A 19958-nucleotide genomic window follows, 5' to 3' on the forward strand; every position below is an offset into this window, starting at 1 on the left:
TGCTTACTTTCAAACGGGCATCTCATGCCATCGAAGCACATGAAACAAAAATTCTGCAACGCGGGTACACAGCGACCAAGAACTAACGCGGGTAAACTCACGGCAACGAGAAAAAGCTCGCGAACACAAAGGGAAACGCGCGTCTAGGATGGCGGAGTGAGCAGTAGCAGATGCTTCAAACTATAAGGCCTGGCTGCTCTGGGGAGGCCAGGAGAGGAGGCGTGCGTCATGGCCAATCGGAGGGCTGCGCTTCTCTGCGCAGTGACGTCGCGCGCGCTCTGCCCAATCAGCGACCTCCTCACAAATTCTCAAAATGCGCCGACTGCAGCGGCTCCACGAGGCGTAGGTTGACTTGAAGCACACAAAATTCAAACGCTGGGAAGCTGCTTTGTAACAAGGCCAAGATGGCGCTGATCAGTTGTCGTTGTGCTGAGCTACAGCAGCTTGAAGTCAGGTCAAATTTCCGAATGTAGGGGTTGATTTTTGTCTACCTACGCGTCTAAATTATTGTTTTTTAGCACTTGTTAACAAAATTCAGCTATGATATGTTACGTAGGAAGACGCAGACAAAAAGCTATGTACAAGTATATTTACAAGAAAATACGCTGCGCTTGGCCAAGAGGCAACAGCCTGCGCTAGCTTCTAATCGTCGTCGTCGTCTTCTAACTGCTCGGCTCTTCGTCATTGGAAATACTATCCCGTAGCACTACCACCGGCGGCAAAAGCGCCGTCCCGGAGCGACTAAAGGTTGGAGTCTGAAGCAGTGTAGTAGGTCTTGAGCCTACTGACGTGCACGACATCACTAGATGCCAGAGTAGATGACGAGGTTGAGCTCACAGGAGCAATTTCGTATGTCACAGGCGTCACCTGGCGCAGCACGCGGTAGGGCCCTGTGAATCGCGAAAGGAGCTTTTCTGAAAGTCCAACGTGACGAGAGGGCGACCACAGGAGCACGAGTGCACCAGGCGAAAACTGTACGTCATGGTGGCGGGTGTTGTACTGACGCTGCTGCGTGGTTTGCAAGTTCGTCAGTCGAGCACGGGCAAGCTGGCGTGCATGGTCGGCGAGGGCGATGGCGTTGCACGCATACTCGGTTGTTGAGATTGGGGCAAGGTCGGTACGCGACCGTAGAGTAGATAAAATGGAGAAAATCCAGCGGTGTCGTGCCGGGAAGAATTATAAGCAAATGTGACGTAAGGAAGGGCAACGTCCCAGTCGTGGTGGTCCTTCGAAACGTACTTGGACAGCATGTCGGTAAGAGTACGGTTTAACCGCTCTGTCAGGCCATTGGTTTGAGGATGGTATGAGGTAGTCAGCTTGTGTTGAATAAAGCAGGAACGCACAATGTCGGCGATAACTTTCGAAAGGAAGTTACGACCACGGTCAGTAAGCAGCTGTCGCGGGGCGCCATGCACTAAGATAATGTCACGCAAGAGAAAGTCCGCGACGTCAGTGGCGCAACTGGTAGGGAGAGCCCGCGTGATAGCGCATCGGGTGGCGTAATCAGTTGCAACGGCTACCCATTTGTTCCCAGAGGATGACGTGGGAAAGAGACCGAGGAGGTCTAATCCAACACGAAAGAACGGTTCCACAGGGACGGTGATCGGCTGGAGATGACCGGAAGGTAGCACCTGAGGTGTTTTCTGACGCTGGCAGGGATCACAGGCAGCAACATAGCGTCGGACGGAGTGAGCGAGACCAGGCCAATAGAAGCGGCGGCGGACGCGGTCGTACGTGCGGGTTACCCCAAGATGTCCTGCAGTGAGTGCGTCATGCATCTCAAAGAGCACAGTCTGCCGTAGATGTTTTGGCACGACAAGAAGAAGATCAGGGCCATCAGGGAGGAAGTTCCTTCGGTACAGAATGCCGCCCTGGAAGACATATCAGCGAACGGATGCGTCGGTAGGTGTAGAGCACAGACGCTCGATGAGTACTCGCAGTGATAGGTCTCAGTACTGCTCATCGGCGATGTTAGCGAAGGCCGACACAGAGAAAATGCCGTTGGCGCTACTACTGTGGGCGTCGTCAGGCTCGTCTACCGGGTAGCGAGACAGGCAGTCAGCGTCCTTGTGTAGTCGGCCAGATTTGTAGGTGACAGTATACGAATATTCTTGGAGGCGTAAGGCCCAGCGACCAAGTCTTCCTGTAGTGTCTTTCAATGAGTATAACCAGCAAAGCGCGTGATGGTCTGTGACAACGGAAAAGGGTCGGCCATATAAGTATGGGCGGAACTTCGCAACCGCCCAAACTAGGGCCAGACACTCACGCTCAGTGATGGAATAGTTGCGCTCCGCGGGCGAGAGGAGCTTGCTAGCGTAAGCGATAACACGGTCGTGGCCACGCTGGCATTGTGCCAGTACTGCGCCAATTCCGTGACCGCTGGCATCAGTACGGACTTTGGTAGGTGCAGAAGGATCGAAATGGGCCAAAACGGGAGGCGTTGTGAGAAGGTCGATTAGAAGTGAGAATGCAGAGGCTTCGTTATCACCCCACTGGAAAGGGGCGTCTTTTTTCAAAAGCTCGGTTAGTGGTCGTGCTATGGCCGCGAAATTTTTCACGAAACGGCGGAAGCACGAGCAAAGGCCGATGAAGCTGCGCACATCCTTAACACACTTTGGAACAGGGAAGTGCGTAACAGCATGAATCTTGCCTGGGTCCGGTTGCACTCTGTTTGCGTCAACGAGATGTCCAAGGACGGTAATCTGGCGACGGCCGAATTGGCACTTCGATGCGTTGAGTTGCAGACCAGCTCGCCGAAAAACGTCCAGGACTGCTGAGAGGCGCTCGAGGTGCGTAGCGAATGTTGGGGAGAATACTATAACGTTGTCCAAGTAGCACAGGCACGTGGACCATTTGAAACCGTGAAGAAGGGAGTCCATCATGCGTTCAAAAGTGGCAGGACCGTTACATAGACCGAACGGCATCACTTTGAATTGATAAAGACCGTCGGGTGTTACAAAGGGAACGTCCATCTCCACCAGATATGTTACGTAGGAAGACGCAGACGAAAAGCTATGGACAAGTATATTTACAAGAAGATACGCTGCGCTTGGCCAAGAGGCGACAGCCCGCGCTAGCTTCTAATTGTCGTCGTCGTCTTCTTACTGCTCGGCTCTTCGTCATTGGAAATACTATCCCTTAGCAATATTTTGCCAGAGCATACTTTGGCACAGAAGTCCGCAAGCGCAGTCACTCCCTTTCCAATGCTCTGGATACCTTTCACGGCACTTGCGTTTATCTCAAAGGGCATGATCGCAGATGGGCCGTCGACTCGTGGTGACAAAAAGTGGTTCTCGGCGAAATCAGGAAATCGGGATTTTTATATCGGGATTTCCTAAAATTGACATTTTTTAAGTTTTTTCTATTTTTAGACCCGCATCCCACTTACTGAGGTTAGAGATAATTATCTTACATTAAGATGGATGAATGAGCACCATCAGCAGAAGAGTACAGTAAATGATCCGTTTATGCCAAGTTTTGTAGTGAAATTAAAGCAATTTATTACAGCTGTGCAGTGAGGTAGCTGAATCATATATCTATGATAAACATGTTTGCCTGTTCTTTTCCAGAATTGGAAGCACATGCCTGCCATGACTGGACCAAAAAAGAAAACTTTTGCAGGAATGGAATGGTGGCACCACCCTTTGTTATTGACAGTGGCACACAATGCACATTTTTGAAATTGTCCTAATGGACGGCACCACTGTTTCGTTGCAGTGAAATTTGTTTTTGTGCCTGGTGTCACCATGCATTATGCACGTTGATTTATTGTGGACAGAACAGGCAGGATTAAACTGCATAAACTGCAAAGCATCAGCTTTCTACAAAATTTGAGCTCAAACAAGCGGTTGGCTTAACCAGAACAGTTTTGATGACCTAGTATGCTTATTTACACAGCATTCAATATGTCTGCTTTATGTAGTGTACTCCTCATGAATGATTTTAATGAAGAAGGTGATATGCATAAGGCTTTCTGTCTCGCCCTGTTCCTATGTGAACAAATTCCGTCCTGTGGTTTCCCATGTGTCCCAAGTTTTAATGCAGTCAAACCCTGCTGTAACGAATTTAGATGTAATGAATTATTGGATATAAGGAAGTAAATCTAAAATTTATTTGGCTATACTTTATTTAAGAAAGTATTTTGCAACCCTAATAAAACTTCAAATGCAATGTTCAACACAATATTGGTTACAGTAAAGTAAATACTTTGCTCGCAGCTCTAAATATGTGTTCTGGTAGCAAAAATGTCAACTATTCCACAAGAGCAACTTGAAACTGCGCATTTTAGATGTCTGTGATCATTATGGCTAGTGGCTTGGCCTGGCTGGCTCGTGTCTGACAAGCCAACATGCCAATGCCTCATGATCATCGCACCAATCACACAGTTGTGTATTAACAGTGGTGCAAAGTGCGTGTTTGTAACTCAATAGTTTATCATAGTTTAGGTGCCACACATCAGCACAACCAGCCTTTGACAGGCATCAAAACTGACAGAGACACGTTATTGCCCTTTTTGGAGCATCATGCTGGTATTTCTTTTCTCATAGACTCGATCAAGAACTTCTTTCCTGCTGATATCGGAGTGTATAGTTATAACGAATATTGGATATAATGGAGGCATTTTCAGGTCAAATGAAGCTTCATTGTAACAAGGTTCAAATGTAAAACTTCAGGTGCATTTAATGTGTATCAATTTAATTGGTATGAAGTACATTAATAGGCACTGTTTCCCTAACCTTGTTTCATGTTCACATTTGTGCATCCCAGGCTTTTGTCTGGAGCTGCGAAAATAGAATCTGTTTTGGGGCAACTGCTGTAGTAACAGCAGTGCTCACACGACTGTCATAAATTTTCATTTGACATGTTAATTTGTGACTGGCTCCTCGCTATGGCAGGTGTTATAAGTGGATCTCAATCCTTTTTCTTCGCTCGATGCTTGATATAACCTTGATATAACGAACCTCAGTTTAATGAAATGCACAGTGTAACAAACTGTTTCCATGTCCTGATCCTAGTTTAATTGAAAACCATGTACAGTGAAACCTCGTTAAAATGTAGTTGGCCAGAACTTGGAAAAAGTACGTACCGAACGGTAGTACTGTTTAACTAAAATAACATGAGATCGCTCACTTACCTGTCAAAAACGACTCAGAGAGAGTGCAATGAAAGGGGAAAAAGACATGCAGTATTTATTCACTTCGCGTGACAAAAGTGTTATTTTCGTTTGATGCCGCGGCGGCCTAGCAGCGACGACAGCGACCTCAAACTTACTGAAGCAACGAGCCAGCTTTTCAGCCAGCCCCGTCTTCTCGGCAAACACTCGCATGGAAGATTCCTCGTTGGCGTTGCATGTTCTCCATGCACATGGGCAGTCGTGCTGCGAAGTCATGAGGCGCCTTCTTCATTACGCGGTGCTGTTCTCGTCACGACGATTTCATTCATGAGGCTGACGTAGCGCGCAGCTTCTGCTACTGTCGGGCCTGAATCGCCCGTGCTGTTACTTTCTGTGTCATCCTCATCACTGTCGCTACTCGGCACTTCGGCAACAACGGCGAAAAGTGGAAGCTTGTAGCCAACATCTCTTCGCGATCTCAGAAGTGCTGCTGAGCAACTTCTTCGCATTCCAAATGCCACATATTGTAGTCAACAGTAGATCCCTGTCGCGAGCCAGCGCTGAATTCATCATGTCACATTCGATAGCACGAACGATGTCTAATTTTTCTTCTATGCTGAGCACCCAGCATCTTTTTTGTCCGAGCTTCGACACGACGCCACTAGGCTCTTTGGCACGGTGCCGAAATGATGTTGATGTGGCTTCACGTGCAAACGCACAAGGCGCTTGGAGGCCGTTCTGATCTCTGAGGCTTGTTGTTCTGCCGGGCCGCCCGATGGAGACGACGCACCGACGTGTTTACACAACGAAAAGTGGAAACACTACGTGTTAACCATTACGTATGCAATAAGCTGGTACGGTTTAGGCAGATACAAAACACATTATGTTCAATGGCCGCTGAGTCGGGGATTTGACTTCACTACTTTTAAAACTGAACTACTGTTTAAACGAGTACAGTTTAACGAGTTTTTACTGTATTTCTTCTTTTCTTTCTATTTCTCCAATTTAACGAAGTAACTTCATCGGAGGGTTTCCATTTAACAAAGCTTTTGGCCATCTCAAGCATGTTCTTGAAGCCTTTGTAACTATAAAAATGTCAGCCGAGTAAGAAGTTATTTGAAAGCATCATTCCACATGAGAAGTTCAAGTGGCAAGAAAGCTAAGTGTGCGTTGGGATGCAGTATACAGGCAACAGCACTGCACCATTTGTCACGTAACAACTTGCGGAGGCTGCTGGGTGCACGACAGCTTGCAGTGCTTCGGGATACCCAATATTAGAAACACGAATATAACGAAGTAATTCTAATTTGCTCCTCATCGATATCATCATATAAGGAATTTATGCTTATAATGAATGTTCAGTATAACAAAGGTGTTTTCATATCAGATGGAACTTCGTTACAACGGTAGTGTTATGTAAAATGTGAGTGCGTCATGATGTGATTACACTGTAATAGAAAGCAGGGGGACTCAGCTGTGTCGTGTGAAAGAAAACGCCTTTGCACAGTCTACCACCAATGCTCTGACCTGGAACACATTCGTTGCAGGTGCAGCTCTGTGTACCGCGTAGCCTCAGCCTGCAGACTCAGGCAGCCCTTGCTGAGGCCCTTCTCTCTCGTGTGGGTGTCGGTGCCCTGAGTGTCACTCACCAGGCCATTTGCGCTCTGTATGCCTACAACACCACATCGGGCGTGGTCGTTGACCTGGGAGCGCGCATCGACATCTTGCCAATAGCTGACGGTTGGTGTTTTTTCCTCCCAATCTCTTTCTCTCTTCCTCCTCATTCATGAATGGTCAAGTTGTATTTCTTCACATTGCTTGTTTCCTACTCATCTTTATCTTGAGTGCCCTAATGAGTGCAAACGTATGCGTTATGTTACGTTGTCAGTAGTATCCATTATGAGGTAGGGGTGTGAAAATACTCGTATATCACCGAATGAAATGGTGAACATTCGAATTATTTGATTCTCGAATCGAATATCTACTGTTCGATTTCTCAAATATTTAATATATTAGGTGTAGAGACCCGTGCAGTGTCCCGTGCACAGCAGAGCGCCTCACGCTCGCCACCACCCAAGCGAGTGTTTCACTTCATTCTCGCTACAAAAGGATCACCGAGCATGGCACAAACGGGCTGCCTCAGGGGGCGCAGTAGCAGACTTTGCACACACGCAGCATGATGCTGGGCCCGCCTTTGTCGGTAGAAGGTTCAGCTGGGCCGCCAGGATCGAATGAAATACTAATGCAACATCGATGAAGGGAGAGGCAACAAAAGCAACACTTAATTCATAAAGTGCTAAAGCACGTACAAAGATTGGACCGATAGGCGATAGGCCCAGATAGGCGAGCACATCGTATTGGATGCATGGTGACGAACTTCACCTCGCTTCAGCAACCATCGATCTAAACTGTACACATTATCTCAGCAAAGATCGGCGGTGAGTCACCTTTACTAACATGTTAAAAAGCATTCTGCAGTGGCTTACAGCCCTTTGCCACATCGGTAAGCGGTGCATTTACGTCGCGGCCACATTGCCTAGATCATTAGGCCTAGTTGGCGTTACAGTTTGGTGCCGAATCGATGCAGATCTATTCACAGCAGCCACACAACACTCGGTAAGCCAACAAACCACCTATATCAGGCTTTCTGGCGGCTTGTGGAATAAAGTTCTAACTAATAATTGGGGATTCATTATCGTTGAAATACACCGCACACAAGGAATGGCTGATGCAGACAGTGCTAGGTTGCAACTAAAAGATTTCTTGGGGCTACATGTGACATAAATAACCAGTGCAGTTAAATTTTCAAAGGAAACATGATAAACGCAAACAAGAAATGATGTACTGAAAAGCAACCTTTGAGTCGTATCGTTTACAGTGAATGTTCTACATGAGGAAAGGAAAGCCACTTTCCACTGCATCTAAGAAGAAAACTTGAGCGCCTTAAGAAAAGGGATGAGCTACAAACATTATTATAGCTGCTTGAACAGCATTTAATGAGGCGTTGAAACATTCCAAATGGCATTATTTTCAACACACCCTACCAAATTTTTTAAAATAAAATACCTCAGAAGTTCTGGGACTTCTTGAATCAAAAGAAGAAGTCTGTTGATGAGATACAACTCAATGGTGTTCGAATTGTTGACAAGGAGGCCATCGCAGAACATTTTAACATTTTCACAGCATGTTTTCCATCCCTTCTGAAACTGTTAGTCACACCCCTGCATTGTGCTCTGATCTCAAAGATATTGTATCACTACAAGGTGTTGTGCCTATGCTTCTTAACATGAAGACTAAAGCATCACCTGGCCCTAATGGTCTTCCAAATAATCTGATGGTCTTCCATTTCCGCTAGGCGGAAATGCTCACCTCATTTCCTGCATGCATTTCTTTTTTTTTTTTTTTTGCATTCATATTATCTGTGGATTACCGGCTGACTGGCAAATGGCACATGTGGTGCCCATGCACAAGAAAGGTGACACATCGCTGATTTCAAATTATTGTCCTATATCTCTGACTTCTTCGAGCTGTAAGATGCTTGAACATATTGTCGCTAATTACATAATCAAGCTTTCAACAAATAATAACATTCTCTTCTCGTTTCAACATGGTTTTAGGAAGGGCTTTTCTGACATAATAGTTCAGCGGAAACCCACAAGGTGAAGAGAAGTAATTAATATAGGGAAAATGAGACATCCACCTAAATGTAGCTAAGTGCTACAAAGGAAACCCAAACGGGTTCCTCAAAAGGAAAGCTTCGCAGTTGAAGAAAAATTGATCCTGGACGGGACATTCGCCACTTAGACGGAACACCAGCCTCATGATTGGTTGGTTTTGTATTCAGGCAATGCTCTTGAAACAGGAAACTTTCAGGACACATCTAATCTTGTGTGTTGCTTACAAATATGCAATTATGTTTTTTTCTAAAGTAAATAAAAAAAACTAGTTACAATTTTTCTTGTGATAAAAATTTGCCATGTGACTTGCAATATATGTACTGCAACAGGATAGCTGAAAGTAAGCAGGTATGTTCCTGGATGGTCAAATACTGCAAGTTAGCTCTTGGATGTTTGTATCTGTACTTTAGCCAAAGTTTTGAAAGTGCAGTTTTACAGATGGGAATTCTTGTTGGTGATTTCTAGATGGTTTGAAAATATTTTAGTGTCCTAAGACACTATATCATAGTTTTTGTGCACGCTCTGACTCGCCTGCATTCGGGGGAAAAAGGAATGACAACAATTGAATAAGTAGAAAGGACACAGTTCTGATCCCAAAATTAGAGACTTTAAAAAAGCTGTACTAGAGAAAAAAAAAACTAGGAAACTATAAAGTTCAAGCTTCAAAACCGGGAAATAATAATTACAATATGATTAAAAATGCAAAATTATTCCGCTGATGTTGACATTAGGCGCACGTGTAGGCTCCTAACAGAATCTGGAATGCACCAGCACGAACCCACGTACGTGCGAGAGGCACTTCAATATAGGCATCGGCACATCGTCTGCCGTCTCCAAAGCGAACCTACACGCCGGGGATTGAGTGCAAGGATCAGCTTCACCGGCTGCGTTATTGCCGATGCGGTATCAGATTGCGCGACACAGTGACTTATCTCCAGTGTGATCTTGTTGGCTCGTTTGAACCTTGGGATAACTGCCTCCTCTTTCTTACTGTAGGAAGCAGAAACGGCTTGCGCTTCGCTTTTCGCGGACGTGTGTTCAGTTTCAAATGTTTTTATTTTTTTTTCTGAGTGTCAATTTGTCGCTTATGTTCGTAATACAATGAACAAAGAAACAGCATTTCACTGGTTTTCAAAGCAACCCACTGCCAGGCGGAACTTTGAGCTTTCGAACGATACCAAGATGGTGGCACTCAGCGGCGGGAAACATGAGAAATAGCTCCGTGAACTCCGGTGTTTCAGCGCGACTTTGGTATCGTTTCTCGCCGTCCGCGCTGACAAAATCATTTTTTTAAGACACTTACGGTGCGTTTCGAAGTAAATCATTTTGAGACGGTGTAGATTAGGCATTAGAGATGCCAAAACAAGTACTGAAAAAAAATTCTTTTTCGCGCTTTTTGATTTTTAAGACCCACGTCCCCCCTTAAACAGCACTGACGCAATTGATCTGATTAATTTTTTATCTGTTAATTTCGCAACAGAGATGTCAGCGTTTTGTTTGTTTTCTTCTGAATGCATGTATATATTTTTTTGTAATTTTAGCACTCCTGCTTGGGCCCGCTAGGACCTGCAATATTTTGTAGATAAATAAAGATGATTAAATAAATAAAAGACAAATGAAGACTAAAGAATGCCTGTCAAGAAGGCCCCAGTCTGTAACCATCCCAGTAAACTGCGATGATATTTAAACAATGCAGCACTTGAAAGTATACGATGTATAAAAACGAGGGTCAATACAACACCAGAACAGAGCATGAGCATGTCCACCCAGCGGGGAAATGTTTCTTTTTGCAAGTAACATACAAATTTCCAGGTGAGTGATCACTGACCAGAAGTAAAGAAATGCTTCCTAATTTGTTGAACACTCGATAAAAAAAAGTTTCACTCTTAGTGAAATGTACTCTGCTGTGCGTAATGTTTACATGCTGAAATTATTAATTACGCAGCTTCCTAATGTTTCTTCTTTCCTCGACTGAAGCTCATCTTATTATAGTTTAAGCACAATGAATAAATATTGCAAACATTTATTTATTTTGTTCATATTTATTCATTGTGCTTAAACTATATTTTGTACTTAATCCCTGCCCACACTGTCATGGCAATATTCTTGAATTTTACAACAAAGGTGTTAAGTTCACTGAGTGCTTTCGTACGTCGGCGGGATCGATATCAATGTTAATGCCATGCAACATGTGTCTGAGTTCCGAATTCGCTTTGAAACGCAGTTTTTTCAATGACTTGAGACATTGTTAACTGAACAAGAAGCACACAGGACATGATGCTTCTTGTTCTTGCCCCACGTCCTTTTAGCATTAGTTAACAATATCTTTAGGCTCAAATGAAACATCAACTGGCCCAACTATCTTCTCTAATGATGAATGGTTATAAAATAATTGTTACCTTATGTACATCTGATTTGAATAGAAAACAACTTTATGCATGTGTGTGCGTTCTTTTTTTTTAATACCGGTAATCCGCAATTTTTTTTGCTCACCTCGCATTATACTGGCTCCACATTGGAGGTCGGCCATTGTTGCATTAGTTGCCCATGCAACAATTCATAGCAGTCAAGCAGTAGTCATAGTGCTTCCAGTTTGCAGTCGCCATTTCGCCTTTGTATGTCTTTGTTCAGGTGAGATGTGATTGTTGTTCACGTGTACATCTACAGTACGCTACACCGCAGAGGCAATGGTGGCGGCATCTTACAAAATGCTTACAGTGTCACATAAAAGTTTTTGAGAGGCAAATGGCAGTGGCACAACGATGCTGCCATCTGAAGTGACTGACATTGTGTAGGAGGACGAGGCCTTCGATGGGTTCGAGTGAAGTGAAATAAATGTTGATTTCGGGCACCTAAGAGAAGCATTGGTTGTTTTATTTTGATAGCATTTGCAGCTCCTTTAAGATTTTGTTTACAGAAGTTAAATGCCCTGAAATGGTTGAGTACAGCATTTCAGTATGAGTGTACTAGCGTGCATTATTTTGTCTTATGCACAGGTGCATCTTTCTTTTGAAACTCGTAAAAAGTATCAGGTGCACCTTAAACAAAGCTGCAACTTATACACTGCAATATATGGTACTTCCAAAGGTCATGAGAACTTGCTTATACAGCTTCGCTGTCTTTGATGCATCAATTATCAGATTGGCATACATCTGGGAAGGATTCTTGTTTGTAATTGCTTTTAGACTTTAGTGTCTCACAGATTTTTGTTGCTGCAGATTTCTCATTTCTGTCCTTTTTCACTCTGTACTACCTGACGCCTATTATTTGTCGTGTCGATTAGAACTAGTGAAGTCACCGTTTTTTGCAACTGTTATCCCAGCATTGTAGAATGTTGTATGTTCGTCATTTTGGAAAATATCTGACCAAAGCTAGTTCGATGCTCTTTAACCCCCAAGCCCGACCTGTACTCGTCCTACCAATATGTGCCAATATCGCCAAGGGCAAGTCCGACTTCTTCGCGCTGCACTTTCCAATGCCTTAATCACCATGAGCCATTGTCCATCGTACATGTTCTTCTTTTAGTCCGCGTCTTTGTAGCGCTGTTTTTCTTCAAGTATGCTAAACCAACTCGCCCACATCAAGCGTCTGGTGCTTCAGATTTCTTCTGCACTGGCCTCCTTCCTGTCTTCACACGATAGCGCCTGTCCGTCGTACAAGTGTCTTCTCGTCCCACTGCCTACTACTGGGCACTCATGCATACTTTTTCTACATTTGTTTTGCTGTCATGTGTTGACAGAATGTTATCGAAAAGCTTCATGCATTGGCCAAAAAAATGTATTTCCCAAACGAGGTTTGTTATTCGATGTTTTTATTAAGTGAAAAAATAAAACTTTTTTTTTTTCCATTGAGCACATCATGGTGCAAACTTCTGGAAAGTAAAAATAAAAATCAAAAATTCTTTGCAGTTCTCCATGAAAGCTTTTGGGAGTTAAAAGGGTAAAGTGTCCGTGATGTACATCGTTTGTGCAGTAGTTTCATCTGCAATGCTTTGCAGGATATATTGTGGAAGGTGGTGTGTCCCGGTTGCCTCACGGAGCCCAGCAGCTGACGCAGCAGTTGCGACAAGCCCTCGCCCAGAAGCAGCTCAGGTTATTACTGATATTCATAATTTATCTGTACTACTCTCTTGTGCAAGTCTTTCAGTACTATTGTATCTTGGCAATGTTTTAGATCATCATCAGCCTATTTATCTCCACTGCAGGATGAGGCCTATGATGTCTTCGAGTGAACTGCCACAGACTTGACACAGGTTTCTTATGGGTACTGCTCAGGCTGTAGAGGGATGGCGAACTGGGCAAATTGGAACTCATGCTCATTCAGAAACTGAACTACACTCTCCATTGTTTTAAGAAGTTTGTTTGCAACATTGTACTTAAAAAAAAGATGGTGCGGTTATACATGCCCAAAACACAATCTGATTATGAGACACGCCGTAGCAGGGAATTTCCAGAATAATTTGAAGCACCTGGTGTCTAAGGTGCACTTAAATCTAAGTACACGGGCGTTTTCACCCTAATCAAAGTGCGGCCGCCGTGGCCGGGATTCGGTCCTGGGATCTTGCGCTTAGCAGCCAAATGCCATAGCCAACAATGAATTTAAGAGCCTTATTTTCTAATACTGTTTGTACATTGTTTTTTTCTTTCTTACTAAATAAAGGGAAAATCAGACATCCACCCATTCATAGCAATTGCTACAAAGGAAACCCATATGGGTTCCTTGGAAGAAAAGCCTCAGAGTTGAAGAAAAATTTGTCCTGGTCCGGGACTCGAACCCGGAACCACCGCCTTTCTGGGGCAGCCGCTCTACCATCTGAGCTAACCAGGTGGCTAGCAGGTGGCAGGGCAAAGTCGAATTTGTTGACAACACGAAGCATTATATTCTGATTCACAATGGCGGCCCAGCTTTCCCTTGTCTGCCTGACGTCTTTTTTTCCACTACCTTTCCTGCGTCACGCTCCATATTAAGGCAAGTGTTCGATGCAGGACAAATTTTTCTTCAACTTTGAGGCTTTTCTTTCGAGGAAACCATATGGGTTTCCTTTGTAGCAATTGATGAGTAACGGTGATCACATTGAATACGCCAGTTCAGTGTTCACACACACAGATTTGTGCAGTTCAGAGCTTTCTACCCAGATGTAAGCACACAGACCAACTTGCATGCATGCTCACAGTAGTTGCCGGCTGGCCAACCGCAGATATGAATTCTGCTTCAACAGCCGTCAATCTAACCCGTACGCATGATTTCACGACCGATCACCAACGAGCCACCTGTAGGAACATATTTGCGAAAAGCTTTCCCAAGAATTGGCGGCCTGTTATCACAACGGCCAGCAACGAATTTTCCTCACAGCCAAACCATTGGCCACACTGTCTAGCCTGTTCGGCCTAATTGGAGCTGCGTCATTGGGTGTCACCGACTAAAGTTACGGTTACCAAATTAACACAGATCTATTCACAGCGGTAGCGTGACCCTCAGAAAGCCGACAAACCGCTTCCCCAACGAAAGCGTGTGCACGTGATGACTGTTGCATGTTCGCAGCTGCTATATCCTTGTGAAATACCGTACGGTGACCCCTCGTTCCAAACGCTGTTGTAGGCACACAACAGTCTTTTTTCGTAGCTTAGAGTGACTTGTCGCAAGATTGGCAGCTTTGGATTTACATGGTGGGCCCGAAAATATCATGCGACAGTGAGCCGACCCTTGGCTACAGGTGCATTTACACGAACGGCAGATGGACATGGACAGAAAAATATGGGGGAGGGGAGGGGACGTCGTGCAAACGCGCTGGGGGCCTCTGGACTTGAAAACTCCCTGCCGTCGGCACCAACCCCACCCGACACGTGCAGCACGAATGACCACACGAGGGGTGTGATGCGCGTTCCTTGGTTTTTCTCAGTCGTGTAGATTGACCTTAATGAGCTGGCGATAACCCACAAAAACCACCTGCCGTAAAGATGGAAAGGGCTCTCATGTTTTGTGGAAGAAAATTTGATAGTAGAATTTTCAAAGTAATACAAGATTGCTATTAAGCACAGTATGACCCACTGTTAAACTGAAAGCCCCGCTGGTATTTAGGACAACTTCGTCGTTTCTTCAGCTTCAGAGAGAAAAAGCATTTGATTCTATTTGGCAGTAGCAGTAAACTTCACTTAGAAAAAAAAATATTGCGCTACAGGCACTCTATAAATAAAAAAAATTTTCAGACCTTTCTATATGAACTGAGTTGTTATCAGTGCTGGCATACTAACTTGGTGTTCCCATTAGTAAGAGCAGAGCATACTGTTCATCTCGATTCATAAGTACCTAAGTTACTGATAGCTATCAAGGTTATTGTTAAGTACTGTGATTAGCCTCCTTAGCATGAGCAGCAAGCACTGTGTTTTATGCATAAAATTTGGAAGCATAAACGTTCACGTTAAATTTTCTGATATTCAATTTGATACTTGGCATTACTTTCTTGATTCGATTCAATATTTAATTCAAGATCTACTATTCAGTATTCGACACCCCTAGTAAATAGAAACCTCAATATAACGAACTTCAGTATAATGAAATTCTCTGCGTAACAAACTATTTAACTTTTTATAAGTTCTTGTCCTTAGAGCAACTTGTATTTTGCACCTCAATACAGAGAAGTATGTTTATGCATTATTTCAATATAATGAAATGGCACTGCTGCCGCAAAGGAATACCGAGACAATAAATAGAAGCTTCTTGGGATGCAGATGGTCAAATGGTTGAATTACATGCAGCCGCTTGCGAATGCACCTCTCAAATCTTTCGCCACGTAACGTAGAGCAGCCGCCAAAGCGGAGCAGCGTCAAGTCCAAGGGCGATAAGATGCTATTACGCCTGCATGCACGCTGTATGTTTTAAGTGCAAGTGAAAGCGTGCGAGGGCTAGTCGAGAGGGATGGTAGTGAGCAAAGGGGAAAGTGTCAGGGAGGCGAGTTCGCGCTAACGCACTCAGGCGTACCCGTTTGCGGGAGCAGGTGCAAGTTAGCGCTTGTCTCCTTTCCTAGTTGGGCGGTGCGCATGGCTTTCAGTGTTTCAGGTTTTTTAGATTATCTGCCGCATGCACCACGACTGGATGAGCTGACATGACGTGGCATCGTCCGCTGCATTCCCACGTGCTCGGTGCTAGAGGTTGCATAATTTTTACATAAAAATTTCGAGTTCCAGAGACGCTTTGAAGCAAGAGGCAAACAAAGCATTCACTCCCCGCTGCCAGCACTTTTCACGAGAGCGTCGTCTCGCTGCATGCGATGCTGTCAGCCGTGGGGGTGGAGTGGACATGAAAGTGTGGCTGGTTTCGCTACGTGCCACCGATATGAAGATATTGTCGACATGTCACAAGACCATGCGTTTCGTCCCCGACTTGCAAATTCAACAAAATGAGTTTTTTCTCATTCAAGTTTGCCTTTTCCAATTGCCCGATAGCTCAGAAAATTTTGCGGTCTCTTCCCTGTAAGAGAAATCCATCGGTGACTGTACTTATTTACATAAAAGATCAAATTTCTATGTAATGAAACAGTGATATAACAAAGCAAATTGCAGATTTTACCAAGGTCATTATACTGAGCAATAGTAATAAAGTACATGTGTGTCCCACAGAAGGCATGTCCTGAGGGAAAACAAATAAAAATGCATGCTGCTTCCTTGCCCTCAGCCTCTTCCCCTTGTCATGTTCGTGAGTGCTTTTACGATTATTAAAGTTCGCAGGTTGGCATGTATGCCTACAAGTATTTACAAAGGCTTAATGTGCACAATATTGGGCTTGCTGTTGTGTCACTGCTTCGCATCATTGGAGGAAATGGTTCTGCTGCTTTGTATCCATAGCAATTTACAATTGCACGGTCACACTGGGTGTTCTTCGCGCAGCCTGTTTGGAGAGTTGGAGTTGTACCTGGTGCGCTGGGTGCAGCAACAGGTGTGCTATGTGGCACCCAACTACCGAGCCGAGCTCAACGCCTGCCACTGTGATCCTGCTGCCTACGAGTGCTGCCTGCCCCTGGGACACTTCTTCCAGCCACCCGCGCCTCACATGTGAGTATCGCTCCCTGCACGCGTCTTGGCTCTATCTTTTTTTGGTATGAAAAAGTCAAATGGCCCACTGAGCGAAAAATACGGTGGTGTCAGTAGCAGCAGCGAAATGGCACACTACTTCCCACTGGCTGCGATGTCACGTCATGAGCGTGGGAGACGTGGTCATGATGCTGGCTCGCACTTGATTGCTCGGGCGTCGACGGAGCAGAGCTGACAAAAGGGCACACCTGCTGCCACAGTATTTTGTGAGGAGAGAGGGCATAGACGCGACGCAACATCACCCTCACTCTTCCTCTCGGAAGCCTGTGTTATGTGCGCTTGATCGCACAAGCTCTTGTTTCCGTTCTAACTGCGCCTTGGTAAGGCCAAATCAAAATGTGCCAAGCATCTCAACGTGCTTGTTTGCCCACAAAGAGTTCATAACTCGAAGGACCGCTCAGCAGCATTCAATTGGACATCAATGCTTTCACATTCACAACTGATAAGGAGTGCTTAGGTGCCCTCGGGATTTTTTTTTTTTTACAGCAGCAGTAATTAAGAGATGATAGTGGGTTTGCTCTGCCTATTCTTCTATCCATTCTGTTATGTCATCACCTTCATAATGCTGCCATTGCTACTATTTTCGCCATGTAGTCATCATCATCAATGGCTTGTCATCGTCTCTGCCTCTGTCACATTTTCAATGTTGCATGCAGCTGAGGGCACTTGTGGGAACTGGGAAGGTCATGCAGTGCATAGAACAGGCAATTGATGATCTTTTAAGAAAAATCTATGGAAAAATAAGTGCAGTAAAGGCTGGAAGAGGGTTTGGTGGGTGGGGGTGACGTCAGGAAATTTTACATGCAATGTTCTACTGATACAGTGGAACTCACTTATAATCATACCGGTTTTAACAATATATCGGTTATAACAATGAGACGCTACTGCACCGTCAACTTTTGTATGTTTTCCATGGTGAAATAGCCCACTTACTACAGGGCCTCGATGCCACATTATCAGTTATAATAATGAAGTCTGGCTGCTGGGTGTCCGAGCCGAAAGTAGTGAAATGTGAAATCCTTGAAAAGAAAAAAATAAAGCAAGAAATTTGAGCCGTTGCATGATGGGCCTCTGCTCCAACAGCCACCGCATGCTCATTTTTCAGCCATCTCCGCGCGGCTCTCTCCCGTTGCCCTTCCACCCCTCCGAACGTGAATGGGCTACGCCCATACCTCTACGCCGCTCCACCCTCCGAAACACCAATGGACCTTGTCAATTGCGCCACTCGCAGATTGCTCGTATGTTGCTCGCTAGTTCCTCATTCAGCGCATTCTGCAAACAGCTTAATCACTCACGTTCACCCTTGTTGGTTGCATCGAAATCTTCCTGGCCATGCGGTTTCTCAGCCTCGCTTGACTCGCCGCCGAAACGGAACATGGCTCATCCGCCCGCCGATCATCGACAATACACGACGTTGCCGGTGAAAAGAAAGCACACGGCTATAGATTTGGAAACGTAAGTGCTTCTAACCAATGAGACGACCGTCACGAAGTGCTTGCATCAGATTGGGACGGTGACGACGGCAGCGATTACACTGTAGGGTGGGCTGCCTCAATGTTGTCCTCACAGGAGGCCCGGCAGATGATTCAGTCCCTCCAGGGCTTCATTTTAACGAGGAAACTTCTGCTGCTCTAGGTGGAGCACTTGGATGCATTGGAGAAGGATGTCTGCAAGCTTCACGTAAAGCATGCATAGCTGACGGACATAGTCTTTTCTCGTGCAAGTCAGTGAGAAGTACATGGCGAGATGCTCGTGGCAATCGCTCCGCAGCATTTCTTCTGGATTGCTCAAGCTGACAGACCGCTGTGGCAGCCTTCTCGCAATTTTTAAAAGGCCGCTGTTGGAGCCACCAAAGCGATGCCTGCGTGGGGCTCGCCTATCGCTTGCCACCCGTGACAATCCTTTGCAGTTGTTATAGCAGTGCCATTGTTTAACGCCGACGGCCGTAGCTTGTTTCACGCAATCGGAGCGCCCAGGAAGCAGTTCTTGAAAGCCACACGCCGACACTCGTGGGCAGCGCGTGAAGGTGGGGAGAGGGTAGAGGGGCATGAAATGGATAGTTCACCTCCAAGGAGGCTTGGGAAAACAGACCATGTGTGCAAATGGTTCGGAGCTCGTCGTTATTTCGCATCGTGGCGGTGGGTTTACGCCGTCCATTCGCTGTAACCGATCGGCAGGGCTCAAAGACGTGCGTTATACTTGCAATTTTATGCCATTTAAATAATGTATATATTGACAGCTGTACGGCTCATTTGTTTTAAATGAAAGTTTGTCTTTCTGTCTTTTATCTGTCGGTTATATGTGGGCTTGACTGTATATGACACGCATTCAAATCAAATTTGAATTGCGTGCCACGGTGATGTTCAGTAGGCAGAGCATTGTGGGCACGTCCCACGCCGCCATGGCCTTTGCAGTGCATGGCATTGAAAATTGAGCGTGAGCACTGCGAAGAGGATCCAAGGCAATCTGATTGCCAATAACTCTGCTTCTGCCGGCTTTTCTTTTCCTTCTTTTTTTTTTTTTTTTTTTTGCTTCAACAAACTTCTGAAATAGATATAACTTCAAATGTGTTTCTCGTCTTCAATAAAAAGTGTTTCAGGGCCGCTTTAAAGCACAATGGTTTGTGAGTGTGGTCATTGTTGTTGCGTCCCCTGCAGTATGTTTTGTGTGCGTGCTCACAGGGAGGCACGGCTGGACCTGGGGCGATTCCAGTGTCCAGAGGGACTGTTCCGGCCCGAGCTGTGGGGTCTTGACTGCCCAGGTCTTGGCAAGCTGCTGCAGCGTGCCCTGCAGGAGTGTTCGTTGGACGTGCGCCGACAAATGGCACGCTCCGTGTTCCTGTCGGGAGGCCTATCCCTGTTGCCGGGATTACCTCAGCGACTGCAGACCGAGCTGGACGCCCTCACTCCCGAGTCGCTGCAGCCCAAGGTCAGTGCACTCATCGCGGTGCTTCTGGCATGTTGAAGTGGGCTTGTTTGCTATGCATGACTGATTGCTTAACTGCGCAAATGAAACACAGACAAGGAATGACCAATAGTGGTACAACAAGGGAAGCGTGAGCCTACCCTTTGGGAATTAGTC

General features: G+C 45.4%; 1 protein-coding gene across 4 annotated transcripts in view; it reads left to right on the forward strand.

Moving 5' to 3' along the window:
* The window catches only part of LOC142592555 (uncharacterized), a 415001-nt gene that overhangs the window by 388600 nt on the left and 6443 nt on the right, over positions 1-19958 (forward strand). For all 4 annotated transcript variants that reach the window (XM_075704064.1, XM_075704063.1, XM_075704065.1 and 1 more), the window contains 4 exons: positions 6661-6853; positions 12788-12881; positions 16674-16838; positions 19559-19805. In XM_075704064.1, coding sequence (XP_075560179.1) covers positions 6661-6853; positions 12788-12881; positions 16674-16838; positions 19559-19805 — 699 coding nt within the window. The remainder of the gene's footprint in view (positions 1-6660; positions 6854-12787; positions 12882-16673; positions 16839-19558; positions 19806-19958) is intronic.

The sequence above is a fragment of the Dermacentor variabilis genome, chromosome 9 (genome assembly GCF_050947875.1).
Source record: "Dermacentor variabilis isolate Ectoservices chromosome 9, ASM5094787v1, whole genome shotgun sequence".
Lineage (NCBI taxonomy): Eukaryota > Metazoa > Arthropoda > Arachnida > Ixodida > Ixodidae > Dermacentor > Dermacentor variabilis.